General features: G+C 43.7%; 1 protein-coding gene across 2 annotated transcripts in view; it reads left to right on the forward strand.

The window, feature by feature from the left end:
* Window positions 1-16,355, forward strand: part of LOC135919878 (cubilin-like) — a 230,672-nt gene that overhangs the window by 175,262 nt on the left and 39,055 nt on the right. The window contains exons 50-52 of one of the 2 annotated variants that reach the window (XM_065453869.2): window positions 5,694-5,774; window positions 11,294-11,416; window positions 13,515-13,645. In XM_065453869.2, coding sequence (XP_065309941.2) covers window positions 5,694-5,774; window positions 11,294-11,416; window positions 13,515-13,645 — 335 coding nt within the window. The remainder of the gene's footprint in view (window positions 1-5,693; window positions 5,775-11,293; window positions 11,417-13,514; window positions 13,646-16,355) is intronic. The other variant, XM_065453871.2, reaches the window with a different exon arrangement.

The raw sequence follows: 16,355 nt of genomic DNA on the forward strand, positions 1-16,355 counted from the left end.
GTTTATGAAGTTGATCTTTTGCCAAAGTGTAAAACTGGCGCACATAGCGCATACTGTCTTTGCATCACCTAGTGTTGCTTGTGGGTATTTTCATATCAAGTTGAATATTTTCTTTGTTCCGCAAAACATGTCACAGACCTACATCTACGATTTTTTTTCGTAATAGTGTATTTTACTTACGGTATATGTCTAGCTTTATAACATTACTTGTGTCCAACGCTATTTAAATGTCAGTTTACTTTAAAATGTTGCCTGATCACGGTGCGCCAGCAGTGCCACCGACGCGTTGCACGTGTCCACGGCTATGTCAAGCTATCCAAATATAGCTTTTTGTCAAGGGCTGCTTGGATATCATGTATATGTGCGATGAGAAAAAAGTAATCGAATTGAATGTGTTTGAGGAAAAAAAACTCCGGAAGCTTGTTATCAACAAGCGACTACGTGCTTTCTGTCGTGCTCGGAAGCAACGTATTTCATGGGCGCGACTATAGTAACGCACCGCGGACACATGTGCACCGTTAGTTGCAAACGAAGCTCCGGGAAAAAGCGTTGGACAAATTGCCACATGTGTAGGCACAAGTGTCACGGGCAACGACATTGATGTAGTACATCGTGTCCCTTCTAAAGATAAGAACAAACCAAATGTCATCATGAAGGTTTCGACTAAGTCTGCACAAGACAGAGTACTCTCTGCTGTGCGAACCACTAAGTTAAACACCTGACCCCTGGGCTTTGAAGAGAGTAATCCTGTATGTATCAATGAGCATCTGTGCGTTTAAAATAAGCGTCTATTGGGTAAAGCTCGACAACTGAGGGGAGAAAAAGAATGGTAGTTTGTTTGGGTGTGACAGGGAAAGACCCTGATGCGCAAGTCTGAAAATTTGCCTGTCCTACATGTTACCTGTGACTCGGACCTGGATAAGGTGCTCTAGGTTACCCGCTATTCCATACTTGACACCACTTGTGTAATGGTGGCCACAGATACAATGGCTGAAAAACATTCGAAGAACCTATAGTTACTAATAGTTTTTTGGATATTTTTGCAGAAAGTTAAAGGCGTGTTTCTTCAGACAGCCACAGGCATTTCCCTAGGCGATGCGGTTTTGTACATAGCAAATGCGCCTGATAGTGTCTTTATGTATCTGGGCCATAAACAACTGCCGGAAACACAAGTTCCATTTATGAACATCACTCTTTCGACCAATATCGTATACTTTACAGTCTATAGTATATCAGTGCTGCACACGTTCATTCATCCCCGATACAGTGTTGCTGTTGAGGGCATCACCCTCACGCAAATTAAGTTTCCCCTTAATATTCTTTTTAGCAGTTGGCCTTGCATGTGTATCATTTTATAGGTCTCGATACTAACAGCACTGCTTCTACACTGCCACAACTGTCGTTTGTTTTTGCTAAGAATTAAGCGTCAAAATGGCTCCGAAGTGTACTAGCCTCTCTAAGATAAGTATGATTGTCGCGGATCACTGCCTATCGACCCTGAGTTTCCTGCATTTGAACATACAGTCAGCCGGTTCTAAAGAAGACGAATTGTGGAATTTTCTGGATAAATTTAAGTTTAAATTTTCTGTAATTATGTTAACTGAAACTTGGCAACGCAACGATACTGATGTTGGGCATATTGATGGGTATAATGTGGCCTACATAAACAGAGAAACTAGAGATGACGGTATATGGGGGCATATATCTGGAAACAAGTATCAGCTATCAGTATATTGATCAATGGTCTCGACGTTGTGAAGAAGTTGAAGTACTGTGTTTAAAATTCAAAAGCTTTCTTTTAACTATTGTGTATAGACCTCCTCACGGCAACATTAACATTTCTTTTTTCAATTTTTAGCCGAATTCTTTTGGTTTGTTAATGATAACAACTATACATTATTGCTCGAAGGTGACCTGAACATTGACATGCTCACAAACACAAGCAAATAAACTAACCTGCCCAATCTACTTCTTTTGTACGGCCTTTTAAGCGTTTTAACTACCCCAGCTTGCATTACAGCTACTACAGCAACCTTGATATATCTATTTATAACGAATCCTGCTAATCTACTACACCACGGTCCGATAAGTATCACTATTACTGATCATTTGCCAATTTGCCTAACTAGTATGCCTGAAATTAAACAGAAGCACCCAGTGAAATCAGACATTTATTGCCAAGACATTATTTCATAACCTATTTCTTGCTTTCGTGACGAAATAAGCTCGTTGAGCTGGGATGACATACTCTCCTTGCTAATCACATGATAAAGACTACAACCGTTTCACTAAGATCTTGCGCTCAGTATACCAAAAACATTTTTCTTACAGGCACGTAAAAAAACCAAACACGCTCGCTAACCATGGATCTCCTCTAAGCAAATCAAAATGATAAAAGAAAAGAATAGGTTGTACCATCTGTTTTCGAATAGCCGTGATTCAGACGTGTTGAAAGAGTTTAAAGAACACCAACATAACCTGACTAAATTGCAATAACAAGATAAACATGAATATTACTACTCCATGTTTGATGGTATCATTGATGCAAAACAGACATGGGATAACCTGAATTCTGTTATATCATCAAAGCGGCCCATCAGTACTATTAGAGAACTCAAGGTGGGTAATGAGGACCTTAACGATGATGCGCTAGCGAACCCATTTATAGATTACTTTGCATCTCCACTTGAAAGCACTTATGATAGGGACGCCTTAATGTATTTGCCCAATCCCCTTACATATTCTTTGTATCTTCATGGGGCTGATGACATTGAAGTTTTTAATGGGTTAAAAAAGGTTAGGCGAACCAAAAGTTATACAACCAGTTCTTTTTGTTATTTACCTGCTCACCCGCTGTCTCACTCACATTTACAGCATGTTTTTAACATCTGACATTTTTCCTCAGCAGGTGACAATTTCAGCGGTAACTGTAGTGTACAAAGGTGGAGAAAGAGATGATATAAGTAAATATGGACCAATCTCCATTTTTCCATTGTTTTCAAAATGTTTAGAAAAAATTATCCTCCTTAGGATGAGTGCATTGTTTAATAGGTATTCTGTTTTAACACCATGTCAATATGGTTTCAAGTCAGGCTGCTCGACTGAAACTGCTCTTTATAAACAAAAAGCACCAACCTTGAAAAACATAGAGACAAGGAAACTAACATTGGGAGCATTCCTAGATTTCTCAAAAGTTTTCTACAGAATTAACCATGGAATGCTATTAGAAAAATTCAATTGTTATAGTACACGTGGAATATTTTTAGATTTTATAAGTTACATAACCAACAAAAAGCAATGTGTATCAATAAATAAAAAATTATCTTAGTTTAAATTTATTAAGCAGGGTGTGCCTCAAGGTAGCACATCGGTACCACTTTTATTTATATTTATATAAATGACATTGTGAACATTGGTGTTTCGACTAACTATATTATTTACGCAGATGATACCAGTTTATTCTTCTCAGGAACCAAGGAGGATGAGCTCATAAATTTGGCAAATGAAATAATCAGCAAAATATATAACTGGTCGCTAAAAAACTCTCTCCAATTAAACTGCTCCAAGACAAAAGCGGTCCTCTTTAGAGCGAAGTCCACGCCTTCTGATCTCACTCAGTGCCTCACGCTCAATGACACAAAAATAGAACTTTCCGCCACAGCAAAAACATTGGGTGTTACCTTTCATGAACTGATGCTATGAGGCCACCACTCCGATTACTTACGAAATAAACTTAGTAAAGCGTTAGGTATGTTGCGCAGATGCCAGAGGTTACTACCGATGCCACAGAAACTTATGGTTTATAACGCATTATTTGCTTCTCACCTGCGCTATTGTCACCTCGTTTGGCCAAATACTACTAAGAGATCGTTAGGTAACTTAGTTTCACCTCAAATGAACGCTTTACGTGCTATTTCATAATTGCCTTACAATGCACCTACGTGTATTTAACATTTTACGAGTAGACCACCTTTACGAGTATCAACTCATACTTTAAGTGTGATATGATTAAGTGTACTAATAGAACGTTGCTTATTCTTTCTATATCATAAACATTGCAAACTTGCAACAGAATCCTGCTTTTCGCTTAAACTGATACACTGAACACTAGGGAAGTTACCCGCCCAAGCACTAATTATGACCTCCAAGCACTCTCCTGCTGTCTTACCTCAACACTTAACAAATACAGATTACGTGATCTAAAATACCTCATTTATTCAAGAACACAATACTGCAAACGTTTCTGTGATTGTTAATTATTTTTGTTTGTGACTTGAAAATGTATTTCTTTACCGTTTCAAAGTTGTCATTTCTGATCTTGCTGTATTTCAGACATTTATTGCCAAGACATTATTTCATAACCTATTTCTTGCTTTCGTGACGAAATAAGCTCGTTGAGCTGGGATGACATACTCCCCTTGCTAATCACATGATAAAGACTACGACCGTTTCATTAAGATCTTGCGCTCAGTATACCAAAAACATAGCATCTAGAGCATCTACATACAGAGCATACATACCAGAGCATCTACAACGAATATGTTGCCATGTTCCTGCCTGTTGTTTACGGGGAGGTGGGACCAGTCAAGCTGCCATTACGGAGCTTTTACCTTGCCATCCGCAGCACTTATGCACATCAGTGTACTTATGTGGTAAATAAAGTTTAATTCAAATGTAAAATAGGCAACTGCGATGTCCAGCTAACCTCGTTGCTTATTCATTCTATCTCTCCCTCTCTCTTTCCGTCTTGCGCGCCCTGCCCATAAATTCTTGCAAGCTCCGCTAGCGCTTGATGTGGGACTACTTAGTTCGAATTTATGATCAAAACGTGCAGCGCGAGGAAGTGAATACTAAGAAGACGTATTAGCAAAGTTTTATCTTCTTTCTCGGTCTTTGCTTTCTCACGCTGCAGATTCTAGTCGTTCAAGCTTGCCCCTTTTCCGCCTGTTCGCTATCGCTGGAGCCTAGAGATCTGTGTTTTTTCAGTCTTAACTGTGCGGTGGCGTTGAACAACGTTCTTCCTGGTGCTTATCCATTTTGTTTATTTTTCCATGAACACCTTTAGTATAGCGGGCCTTTACACTTACAGAGAAGTTCCAAGGTGCTCCAGCTCATTTCCGTGATTTATTTTCGAGCACTTCAAGGAGTACCCGCCGCAGTTGCTCTGTGGCTGTGGTGTTGGGCTGCTGAGCATGAGGTCGCGGGGTCGGATCTCGGCCGCGGTGGCTGTATTTCGATAGGGGTGAAATCGGAAAACGCCTGCGCACTTAAATTTAGGTGCACTTTAAAGAACCCCAGACGGTCCAAATTTCCGGAGTCCCCACTACAGCGGGCCTCAAACTCAGATCATGGTTTTGGCACGCCAAAACCCATAATTTAATTTAATTTTTAAACTTCAAACAGTTTTGTTCAAGGCATAGCCAAAGGATCTAAATAAATACTGGAAGATATCGATAATGAGACGTTCACTATGAAAACAATGCGATGACCCTTTCACCGATGACCTACTACTGAAAGCAAAAAAGTGTAGCGAGATCAGGATTTGCTAAGATCTTAATGATTCCGTTATTACTCGCAGAGTCAGCGCGTCTTTCTTTTTCCCTGGTCATGTTAATTTGTGTCAGCTCACGGCCACTTGCTCAGAAAATGGCCAGTGAGCAGGGACACTGATTATGGCTTTTTTCCGTTGACAGTGCCAGAATTAAAGCCCACCATAGTGGTACGACTGCGTTCGAGACGAACCATCCCATATGTGACGGTGCGTGAGCGAAGCGGTGAGTTCCCATCACGGTTCCGCGACAGCAGTACAGGCTAAGGGTCAGTATTCACAACAATTCCTCAGGTTGTAACTGTTCGTAACAGCCGATTCGGGTGAATTGTTGTGATATACACGTGATTAGCGAACGTAGCCGTCCAATGCTTGCACTTACGAGCAAAAATTAATTCGATCTCAGTTTCCTTGGCAGTATGCCCTTCTTACAATGAGAGCTCTATTACAGCCGGTTGATTCATGCCACTCTGTTGTAAAATCTGGGGGAAAAAAATCAGTTAGTCGCAAGTTGCGATTGCTTCTTTCATGTAAGTGGCAAGCGCAAAGGTGGGCAAGTGCCTAAACAAGACGATGAACACTGAGTTGAAACTGCGAGTCAGCGCTCTTCTTTTTTCTGTTCACGACCTTGTCTGCATTTAGCGCTGTTTCTCTCGCTAAAATGAATCACCAACTAGCCCAGTGAGGCGCTCTATTAAGAGAAGGATAGAACTTCCGAATACGCTAGCTAATGATTTAACTTTTTATTGGGGCACGACGGCCGCATTTGGATGGTGGTGAAATGCAAATACACCCAGCTGCTTAGATTTAGGTGCACGTTAGAGAACCCCAGGTGGTCGAAATTAATCCGGAGTCCACCACTACGGCGCTCCTCATTATCAGATTGTGATTTCGGCGCGTGGAAACACACTTCATTTTATTAATTTTCTCTCGGGGCTGAGGCGTTACAGAGACGAGTGAGTGGTATCAAAAAATATGTATATATACATATTAACAGTATAGTACGGTTACAACAAGTTGTTAACAAGGGCTTTTCTTTTTAATTCGTTAACAGTTACGATTGAAACAACGGAACCGGGAAGATTGCTTCAGTCGCCGCTTGTTGTGGGACTGAAGGAATTGAAATGAAGGTTAAACATGGCCAGTCAACCTTGTACTGATGATCATTTCTGGAAGAAATCTACAATGGTGGTAACAAAAGAGACTCGCTTAAAGTGGGATTGTAATGATTGATTTTATGAAACAGACAGAGACGTGAAACTTTGCGACGAAGTGACAGGTTGGGCAGATCATTATTGAATTTTATTGAAGTGAGACTTGCTGTACGGCGAGTAGTTAGATAAAATCAAACGTGCTGGACGGTTCTAAATGACTTCTATGTTGAGGTTAAGTGAACTGACATGAGGATCCCGAATAAAAGGTGCCTATTTAAGCTTGAACCTTACAAGTGTTTTATAATTTAAAGAAAGAAACTGTTTATTCGGCGAAGCAGTGCCCAGCAAAAAAAAAAAAAAACACGCTAAGCACAACGAAAGCGGCGAGAACAGCGTCGTTTCTATTTAGCGCCGGCTATATATGCATTACTCGTACATTCCAGCGTCATCGCTGATGCACGTGCACGTTCCAGAATGCATAACCTTATGTTTCCCGACTGCGTAGACAACAGATAGGATCGGAGACAACATTCGAGAAGGATGCGATGCTAGAAGGCGCGTTTTGCTCTGCGCGATAACTTGCTAGCAGGTAAGAAGCGTCCACTGGAAAAAGATGAACAAGTACGTGCGTGTCTGTATTAACAGTGTTCACGCGATGATCGCTAGGGCACAAAACACTGGCCCGATATGCGTCGGTAGCTTGGGAGCACTCATGCTTGTCCCAAAGCGAACATTCTATGCTGCTGCCAACCTGGTAGCGAAGCTTCCAAAGAAGCGATGGAGGAAAGTAACAAAATAAGAGAGGCCTTGACGTCAAGTTTTTGAAGCCGGAAATGCCGCCATGTTGGCGTGCCATCTCCCGTTGCGAATCCAATCAGCTCGCCGGAGCAGACAGGCGGAAGCTTTGAACTTGCCTTGCTACGAGCCGCCGGACGTGTGTGCTGCCGACGCGCGTCAGAACTGAGCCTACGAAACTTCGGTAACAGTTTTAGTGAAACAGACGCGCTCATGTGCTTTTCTGAGGCACGTTGAAGACGACGACGAAGACCCACGCCATGATTACTTGGGTATCTCTTTTCCTAACTGACAACTCACAATCGCAGAGCCAAAGCATAACTTTCAAGCTTATACACCACGCTCCAAAGTCAGATTGTCTCGCGAACAGAACCTGCTGCGAGAAAGACATGGGCCGAAAACACCTACCTCACTTTACAGAGGCCTAGAGCAGCAGCGAGAGCTTCAGGTGTGGGGTTGCTAGGGCAACGCTGATGTTTGGGGTACAGTTCGCAGTGATTCTTTGCAAAAAACACCACGTGACTTCCGCCACACTTTCTCCAATACGTCCGTGCTGGCCGGGACCTCTCCTATGCTTTCCTTCCTCCATGCATAGGAGCTCATACGTTCAAAACACGGCGGTTCATTGGCGGTAACTCTAGCGGTTCATGTGGCTTAGCACCATTTGTGTCACGAGGCAACACTTCTGGTGGACGACAAAATAATGTGACGCCATATCCGTTAAGCACAGAAGTGACGTCATCTTGTTCTAAAAGGCGCGAAATTTGTTTTGGTGGCCTGCCATTAGAGCTGTGTATTCAAATGCCCCGCCATTCGACTTGATGAGTGCTCCGATCTTTCAGCGCTGAAAGCGATGCAAGAAAAGGCCAGCCGTACGGTTGCCGAAATCGCACCCCTGCACAGAACATACCTTCTTTGGAGGCCGACGAAAGCATTAAGTGTAGTGTGCTGGTCCTATGGTCGGACGCTAATCCCGTCGACCGGCGCAATCACACGAAAACAACTCAAGTAAAGAATTATCTGGTGGTCGTAACTTACTACGTTTGACTGAACAGGTTAAGAAACGATGACGCGATCCGCGTCCCCAAATTCAGACAAACCTCTACAAGCAAAAGAGCTCAACTTGTTACGCGGCCGTATTGTAACATGTTAACTTTGCGAGCGCGTCTTTCTGGACACTTCAAGAGCTGCATTGCATTGCAAGTGATAGCGGTCTTACTCTTACACATTACCGTTACTTTTAGGGTGCGCGCTGAAAGAATGTTTTTATTATAATAATAAAATAAAATAAACTTGCCTCTCCTTAACTCTTCAAGCACATATAAAATTGACCAGAAATTTTATCTTAGTTGAATGAGTTTAGACGTCTCGCTTTAATTAAAAAAGCGTATTTTCTTTCCCAAGGTTTGTTCCCTTCAAACATAGCCGCACTTCAATCGCTGCTCCTATAACCACCCTTGTTGATGTCGGTGACAATTTATTCCGAACCGCTTTTCGCCCAAAGCTTCGCGACCTATTTGGGTCGAACTTGCTGCTCCTTCCCTTATCACTTCACTGTACCGCTTTTTCGAAAGTCAGCAGAATTTGTAATCTCAAACCTTAGACCCTTGGGACAACGGCTTTTAAGCATGAAATGCTTTTAGCTCCCTTTCTCGGCAACCTTCAAGAGGCCATTCACTCTATTGCCATCATTTGGCGCCTATGCTCTCTTCAACGCCAGCGGTCCATGAGTTCCGCGGCGCGGATATATTGCGCCGCCTCCTTAGAGAAATGGCGCCACGCTACGTGAGCAGGCCGGCAGCGTCCGGCGCGCAGCGAATGGTTGTCTGGCCGAGACGAGACTTGCAAGGAGGTTCAGTTCAAAACAGGTTCATTTTGGCTCAGTAAGCTTTCCGGCCTGCGTCGCGGCCTGAAATCTGCTTTGTTGGTAGCCATTCCTTGCTTACATCCACTTTCGATTACGGGAGGGACAGTATCTTTTTTTTTTTTTTTTCGACGAGACGTAGCCCTCGTGTGCTCGATATCCAAATCGCAGCAGGTCACGTAGCCTCCAACGCTCAACGTGCGAGCCACGCACGAGCGTCACACCTGGGGCACGACGGTGGCTATGGCAATGGCTTGCACTGAACTCTAGCTCATTTTACTGGCTAATTCCAGCTCACATTCCTACTGTTCAAGACAAGGTGGCCTTAGCTTGCTTCACACGGGTCTAGCGTATCTGCGATCTGGTTATCTTATTACCACTTAAAGGAAGAAAACGGACCGCTAGGTAGCACGTTGAAGTCGTATGAACATGAGAATGGTATTAAACTATGCCTCTCCTTGCCGAGAACACGTAGAAATTAATCAGTAACGAAGGATATAATCAGGATATCATTAAAAAACTAGGATACTTAGCCATAGTCGGGGCGAAATGTGAATGCCTTTTTCGCTGTCGCCTTTTGCCGCGTCGCCGCCAAGTACAGCATCTACCTTTACTGCCGCGCCCTCTGCCATAAGGCACGAAGTGCGAAATTTCGTGATGCAGGAGGGCTCTGGGCCACACTAAAATCCCCAGAAGTTTTTGCTTAGCAGAAAATCTAGGGACTTTAGGCCAGGCGAGTACGTCGGATCTCGAGGATCGCGTGACGCATGCCTCACAGGCCCCGCCTTCATTTCTTTTTTCTCCTCACTTTTTTTCCTGCGCTACGCATTTCCGCTGGGGCGCGCCACACACGAGCTGTTTTCTCGTTCGCGCCGCGCATGATTTTGCGCACTGTGCGCAAGGAAACATGACTCGTGGTATAATTCAGTGCTGCACAAATACTGAGGCAGAACATGGCAGTTTCGGTACCTGCGCACGTGACCGCACGACCATGGAAGCAAGCAGACGAAGCGGAAGTACATCTCTCTTGCTTCTGTGCGAAGTAAAACAAAAAGAACACGCAGACATTCCGTTTGCGTGTTTTATTATTTCTCTAAACTTCAATTCGTCAATTCAAGAAACAGATCGCACAGATAACAGATGTTATCTTGAATAATTCTTGAAGTCACGGTCACCATGAGTGACGTCACACTGCGGACACGATTACGTAGGCGCAGCGGCCCGATTACGTCACCGTCCGGCTTGGAGCGCAGCGGCCGTGAGTGAAGAGGGCAACGGCATTCGGATTGAAATTTCAGATCTTTCCGCGGCGCGTAGCGATGCAGTACTTTGCAGACGCGATCGTTATCGCGCAATGTATGCTCTGCGCGTGTCAGCTCGAAATGGCCAGATCTGGTGAGGGGCCCTTCAAGGCTGCGCGCTTTCGACAGGCCAGTGAATTGTCGGCGCGCATGAAGCTCGTCTCGCCAACACACGCGCGAGCCGCCCCGAGAAATCGGCCGAAGCTCGCGAGGACCGTCTGAGCCGAATGCGTGAACCATATCGTGGCCGCGCAATCAACTTTTAATCATCGATTCATTTCAACCATCACGCACAGCGACCTTGCCTTCTTTGGCGTTGACATTTGGTCGACGCTTTCTTTTTTTTATTTTATTGCGTGAGCACGTGGAAATGGCGCTCAATATATTGAACGTATTACCTTAGAATGTCAAGCTTTTGAGCCAGAAGTGACTCGCGGCGTAGTTATCCCGCCCAAGGTATTGGCTTTTAAAGAACATTAAGTGAACGGGGAACGAATCCTCCGTTTTTTAGGACACGTGCTAGCCCTATGTTTGCCCAAGATTCCCGAGTGATCCCTTCCCACGTCTCCTACGTTCGCCAAACCCGTGAAAGAAGCTCAAATTTGGTTCTGGACGTTCAACTCTGCCGCAGGTCGCATGTGCAAGCAAGGGGATCGGGAAGTGCTCGTGCCACAGAACGAGCCAATCTTCATCCACTATTCAAAGGCGCACAACCGAACTTCAGGCGGCTTCTCAGCCTCTTACCGGGTAAACGGTGAGACAATCCCAACTTCAATATAACGTGTTTATAGCACTCATTTACTTCCCTCAATTGCGAACTTGAGGGTAGATATTTATCTATCAAATTTGTCACCACCTTCGGTGTTGGCCTAGGTCCTACCGCTTTGTTTGTTTGTTTGTTTGTTTGTTTGTTTGTTTGTTTGTTTGTTTGTTTGTTTGTTTGTTTGTTTGTTTGTTTGTTTGTTTGTTTGTTTGTTTGTTTGTTTGTTTGTTTGTTTGTTTGTTTGTTGTAAGTGTATTAAATTATTTTCTAGTTGCAGAGCACAACCTAACATGCGCACCTTAGCTCCTATGTGTTAATCAATGACACAACTTCTGTGACTGTTGGTGGACTTTTGCAAACTGCCACTTTACCTTGAAACTAAGGAGAGGCCTGAACCACACTTTACACCCAACTTTCTTAGAAAGAAAATATACCGAACTGATAGCGAAATATTGTACAATATTTCTTAATAAATCCAGAAGTTACTTCAGCTTGCATGCCAAGAAATTAAACAACGGCTAATGTGATAACATAGAAATGTGGTGATATGCAACATGTAATTACACATCAGTATCACTAACCATCACTATGTTAATGTGCTCGAGCACATCGCCCACATGCATAAACACACCTTCAAGAGAATAAAATACTAAGATATAGCTATATCAAGTCGCTAGTCTTTTCAGCCACAGTTTTATGCGAAGTCTGGTTTTGTGCATGTTTTATTTTCTATCCTCACAAACTATGCAGCATCAGCTCACATCGCGAAGAGTAAGAAATGAGAGAAGGTGTGGACGTGGGCACTGCACCAGCATCCTGCCTCGCTAGAACTAACCCATACGCCGCCTTTTCATAATCACATATTCTATAGGACTCTCTATAGGAAACCGTATATTCCGTATATCCAGCAATATGTTTAGAGGCCATTGGCTTCATGTCATGCTAGACGTAGTGCGTGGGTAATTGTATTGCCTTTAACTGAACTTTTCGGTCGAAGACTATGACATTTCTTTAAAAAAAACTATTGCCTAGCAATATTATTTCTTGCCGAGTTCTAAGGCTTGAACAGAGAGCAACACCTTATCTAACCAGACTTCCAGGTGCTTTCCTATAGTACCAGTGCAGTACTAACTGCGGGTTTGCAATGTTAAAATTTATACGGCCCCAATTTCTTAATCTGTCTGTTTCCGACAATTGAGTAGGAGCAAGTCTTACTATAACTGCAAATAATTTTATTTAAAAACTATTTGCGTACCTCTGCGAGTGGTTAGTAAATAGGTATGCTTTTTTCTTTTCATTGCTATTGGACTTAATTTTGCGTATTTGTTTGCATGTACTCCACATATTTGTTATATGTGGTCTCCGTTACTGCTCACTTTCTGGCTCGGCGATGCGGCATTTTTGTCATCACCCTCAGTTTTTGCAGAAACTGGACTAGATTATTTCATTGATTGAATTAGACGTTTAGGTAAGACATTTGCTTTGTAGTTACGAATTTTTATTATGCGCCGAAATAAAGTTCGTCATTTTTTCGCTGCGTTTATGTCAACTTATCCCTAAGTTGCCAAAAAGTTGACCTTGTTGATGCTATATAAAATATATTTGGGAATGAGGCTCAAATATTCCAAATTCAAAGAAGAAATTCGCACTGTTTGTAAAATACTTCACTGGATTTCCACCCTGATTTGTGTTCCACGACATTGTCTTCATAACAAGCTTTGCTCTTCGAAAATTTTTAACGGGCTTTCAATACAACTTGAACCTCTGACCTAGCTTTTGTCATTCGAAATTCACTATTCACTTTGTCAGAAACGCGTCGGTTGTCGAACACGGTGTGGCAGCAGCCGCACTGAGCAAAGATGGCCGAGGCGGGTTGCTGTAGCGGCCCCCGTACCACTACAGCTATCGGTCGTTATTTGTATAGCCAGTTGTACAGACAGAATAAGAAAATTCACAGCGGGTGTTCCTTAAACTACTTCTTTTTCGGGGGGGGGGGAGGGGGGGGGGGGGCGAGGACGAGGAGCTTCACTGCAAAATGTGAGATCGATAATGACGTGAGCGTCACTTTCCCGCCTTATTTTTTTGTCAGACTGCGGTGGACGACTGAGCATTCGCGACAACATGGAATTCATCACCACTCCGAGGTTTCCCGACAGCTACCCGCCGAACACCGACTGCGTCTGGATCATCGAACCGGACGTCTGGGGCACGCAGGTCAAGGTACGAGAACGGGGAGTTTTACAAGGAGTCGCACCCGTACGCCTTCGCCGACCTAAAGCGTCACACGGTGCTTTCGTTCTTTTGTGCTGCCTTCGCATTTATGTTTACAGCGTCTCGCATTCGTTTGCACGCCTGGTGGTCTGTGTTCCCCTTGCACTTTCGATGCGCGAGACCCTAAAACTCCCTGTCAATATGCGCGCTGCATGTCGTCAAATTTGTGAAATTCCTATTTTACTGTAAGCCGGGAAACTGACACTGCTGCTCTTTTGACGTTAGTTCCTCCTCCAAGCATGTAAAGTGGCAAGGAAAAAAGTAATGCGAACCATAACAAGATCCCTTGCAGCAACTACGCCGTTCGCTGTAAGTGAAGCCGCCTTTTGTGAAAAATAGGGTAAGCTACTAGCCGCGAGGTGAAACTATAGGTGGCAGCACCGTCTCCGCGTTAGCGTGGACAGGCGGGTCGACGGCGCGCATTGACGTGTGCGCGGCTGCGCTCCAGTGTGAACTATTTGTCACAATTTTCATGCAACGAAACGCGCTGACTGCAGTAAGCTGATATTGCCCCCAATGCTATTTTTTTTACATTTTTGTGCTCTCTGCATCACCAATTGGGGCGCACTCTACAACGACCTCCTTTTCGTTTTCTTTTCTTTTTTTATGCACTGTGACACGCAAGCAGGTAATGAGTTAAATTAGGTAAACTAAACCACTGTGAGTGTTATTACGTTAGTAGGATCATCAGGTTCTACTTGATACGAGATTATATTTATCGCCCTTGCATGGTCACGTGCACAAAGGCGATGTGACAATGTTGTAAATATTTGAGAAGGTATAATCATTAACTAGTTTTTTATTTCAGCAAATGTTAGCCACTCTCTTGCATCAAGCTAACAACGACTCAACCAATAGCGAAAAGGAAATTATAATATCCACCTTTCATCTCAGCGTTACGGCGTCCTCCGTCTGGAGACCGCCGGCTCACGTACACGCGACCTTCGTGTAATAGCCTATTTTAGCTTCCCTTTTGAAGCAGCGAATCCAAGTAAAAGAATCCCACGATTTAGTTGTGAGGTAATAATTATTAACCGCAATGACATCAGAACCACAATTGTCGCAGTTATCGCAATTATCATGATGCGTTTATCTTACTATAAAGTGTATGATGCGATAAGACATGATTGCGTGCTTGCGACTCGTTTTTCAACTGCTGAGTGATGTTGACCCCACCCCTTTGTGCATGTCTCACGATATCGCAGAGATTGCGGAGTTATAAACACAACGTGACAAGTCACTGAAATGCGTATTCACGTCTCGCTACTAGCACTTCAGTTGTTTGAAACAAGATCGACATGCTTTTTGTGATGTTCTCGAAACGCGAAGCGATAATAAAGATGATATTATTTGGGCGAGGGAAGGGTGCAACAGTAACACACCGTGATCTTGACACGGTCATTCACCGATCTCAATGCCGCACAAAGACGGCAGCGCAACTCTAAAAATGCCTTTGTACACCATAAAAAAAAAAGTGCAGACCAGCACTTATGACTGTGCTATTCGAGGGCTATTTCACACTCGCAAAAACACCTTTGTGTAGCCCCTATGGCGCAACGGAAAGCTGTGTAGGGAATTTTTCATGTTGCTGTACAATTTTCTCATTGACACTTTTCACCTAATTATAATAATTGAGAAGTTGGTTAATTAATTAAGTCTAATTACGTAATTAGGCCGTATGCAAGAAACTCAGTGCCCATTCACTCTGTGAACAAGGATGACCAGCGAAGCTGTGTATGTGGGCCCCTTAATGGCGAACTGCACCTCCACCACGGTTCGGCCCAGCATTGCACTATCTTCGGAATCGACCTACGTATGGGGAGTTTTTTGTATACACACGGACATGATCCTGGGGGAACTAGTCCTCAACAGCTTCGCTGTAAAATAATCTGAGTACCTCCAGGCAACGGCAAACAACACTACGTAGCTTCTGTCCCGCTACATGGCATTTGCATATATTTAAAGTTTGGCTAAAATTGCGTGATGCACTCATTCTTCCAATGAACTGGCTAGCTCTTCCAAGTCGGCGGTGTCTGCCCGAGGTCGTGAAGCATACTATACGGCACCAAAGTTGCTCAAACTTAGTCTTATCTTTTTTGCAAGGTTATTCCTTGGAATTTTGATAATGAGAGTCCACAAACAAGTATCATGAAACTACGCATCGGCAGCACGTGCCTTTTATGTTAAGTGTTCTCAGACTGAAATTTTAAAAGAGTGAAACAATAGCAAGAGATGGACCCAGGCAAGAAGCCGCGTTTCTACCCGAAAGCCCGCCTTCGTGCATAGCGTTTTACGTCGACGCCGTGGTGCTCGCGGTGCATGTTCACGGCGTCCATACGCTTGCGTGCAACCTACGTTCACGAAGTGAAACGTCACTAATTTTTATAGCGAAGCTGTATACCTGTACCGTCCAAGGAAATTTTCGTGTCGTTGTCAGCAAAAGACATGGGCCGATTCCGAAGATTGTGCAGTGCCGGGCCGACCCGCGGCAGAGGTGCAGTTCGCCTTTAAGGAGCCTACATACACAGCTTCACTGGTCATCCTTCTTCGCAGAGTGGAGGAGGAGGAGGAAGTGAGAGAGGCAAAGTGAAGAAATGCCTCAACCTGCACCACTAGTGTATCGCAGGTGGAAAAAGGAAGCCAAATAAAAAAAAATAAA

This window comes from Dermacentor albipictus, chromosome 4 (assembly GCF_038994185.2).
Source record: "Dermacentor albipictus isolate Rhodes 1998 colony chromosome 4, USDA_Dalb.pri_finalv2, whole genome shotgun sequence".
In the NCBI taxonomy this organism is placed as follows: Eukaryota; Metazoa; Arthropoda; class Arachnida; order Ixodida; family Ixodidae; genus Dermacentor; species Dermacentor albipictus.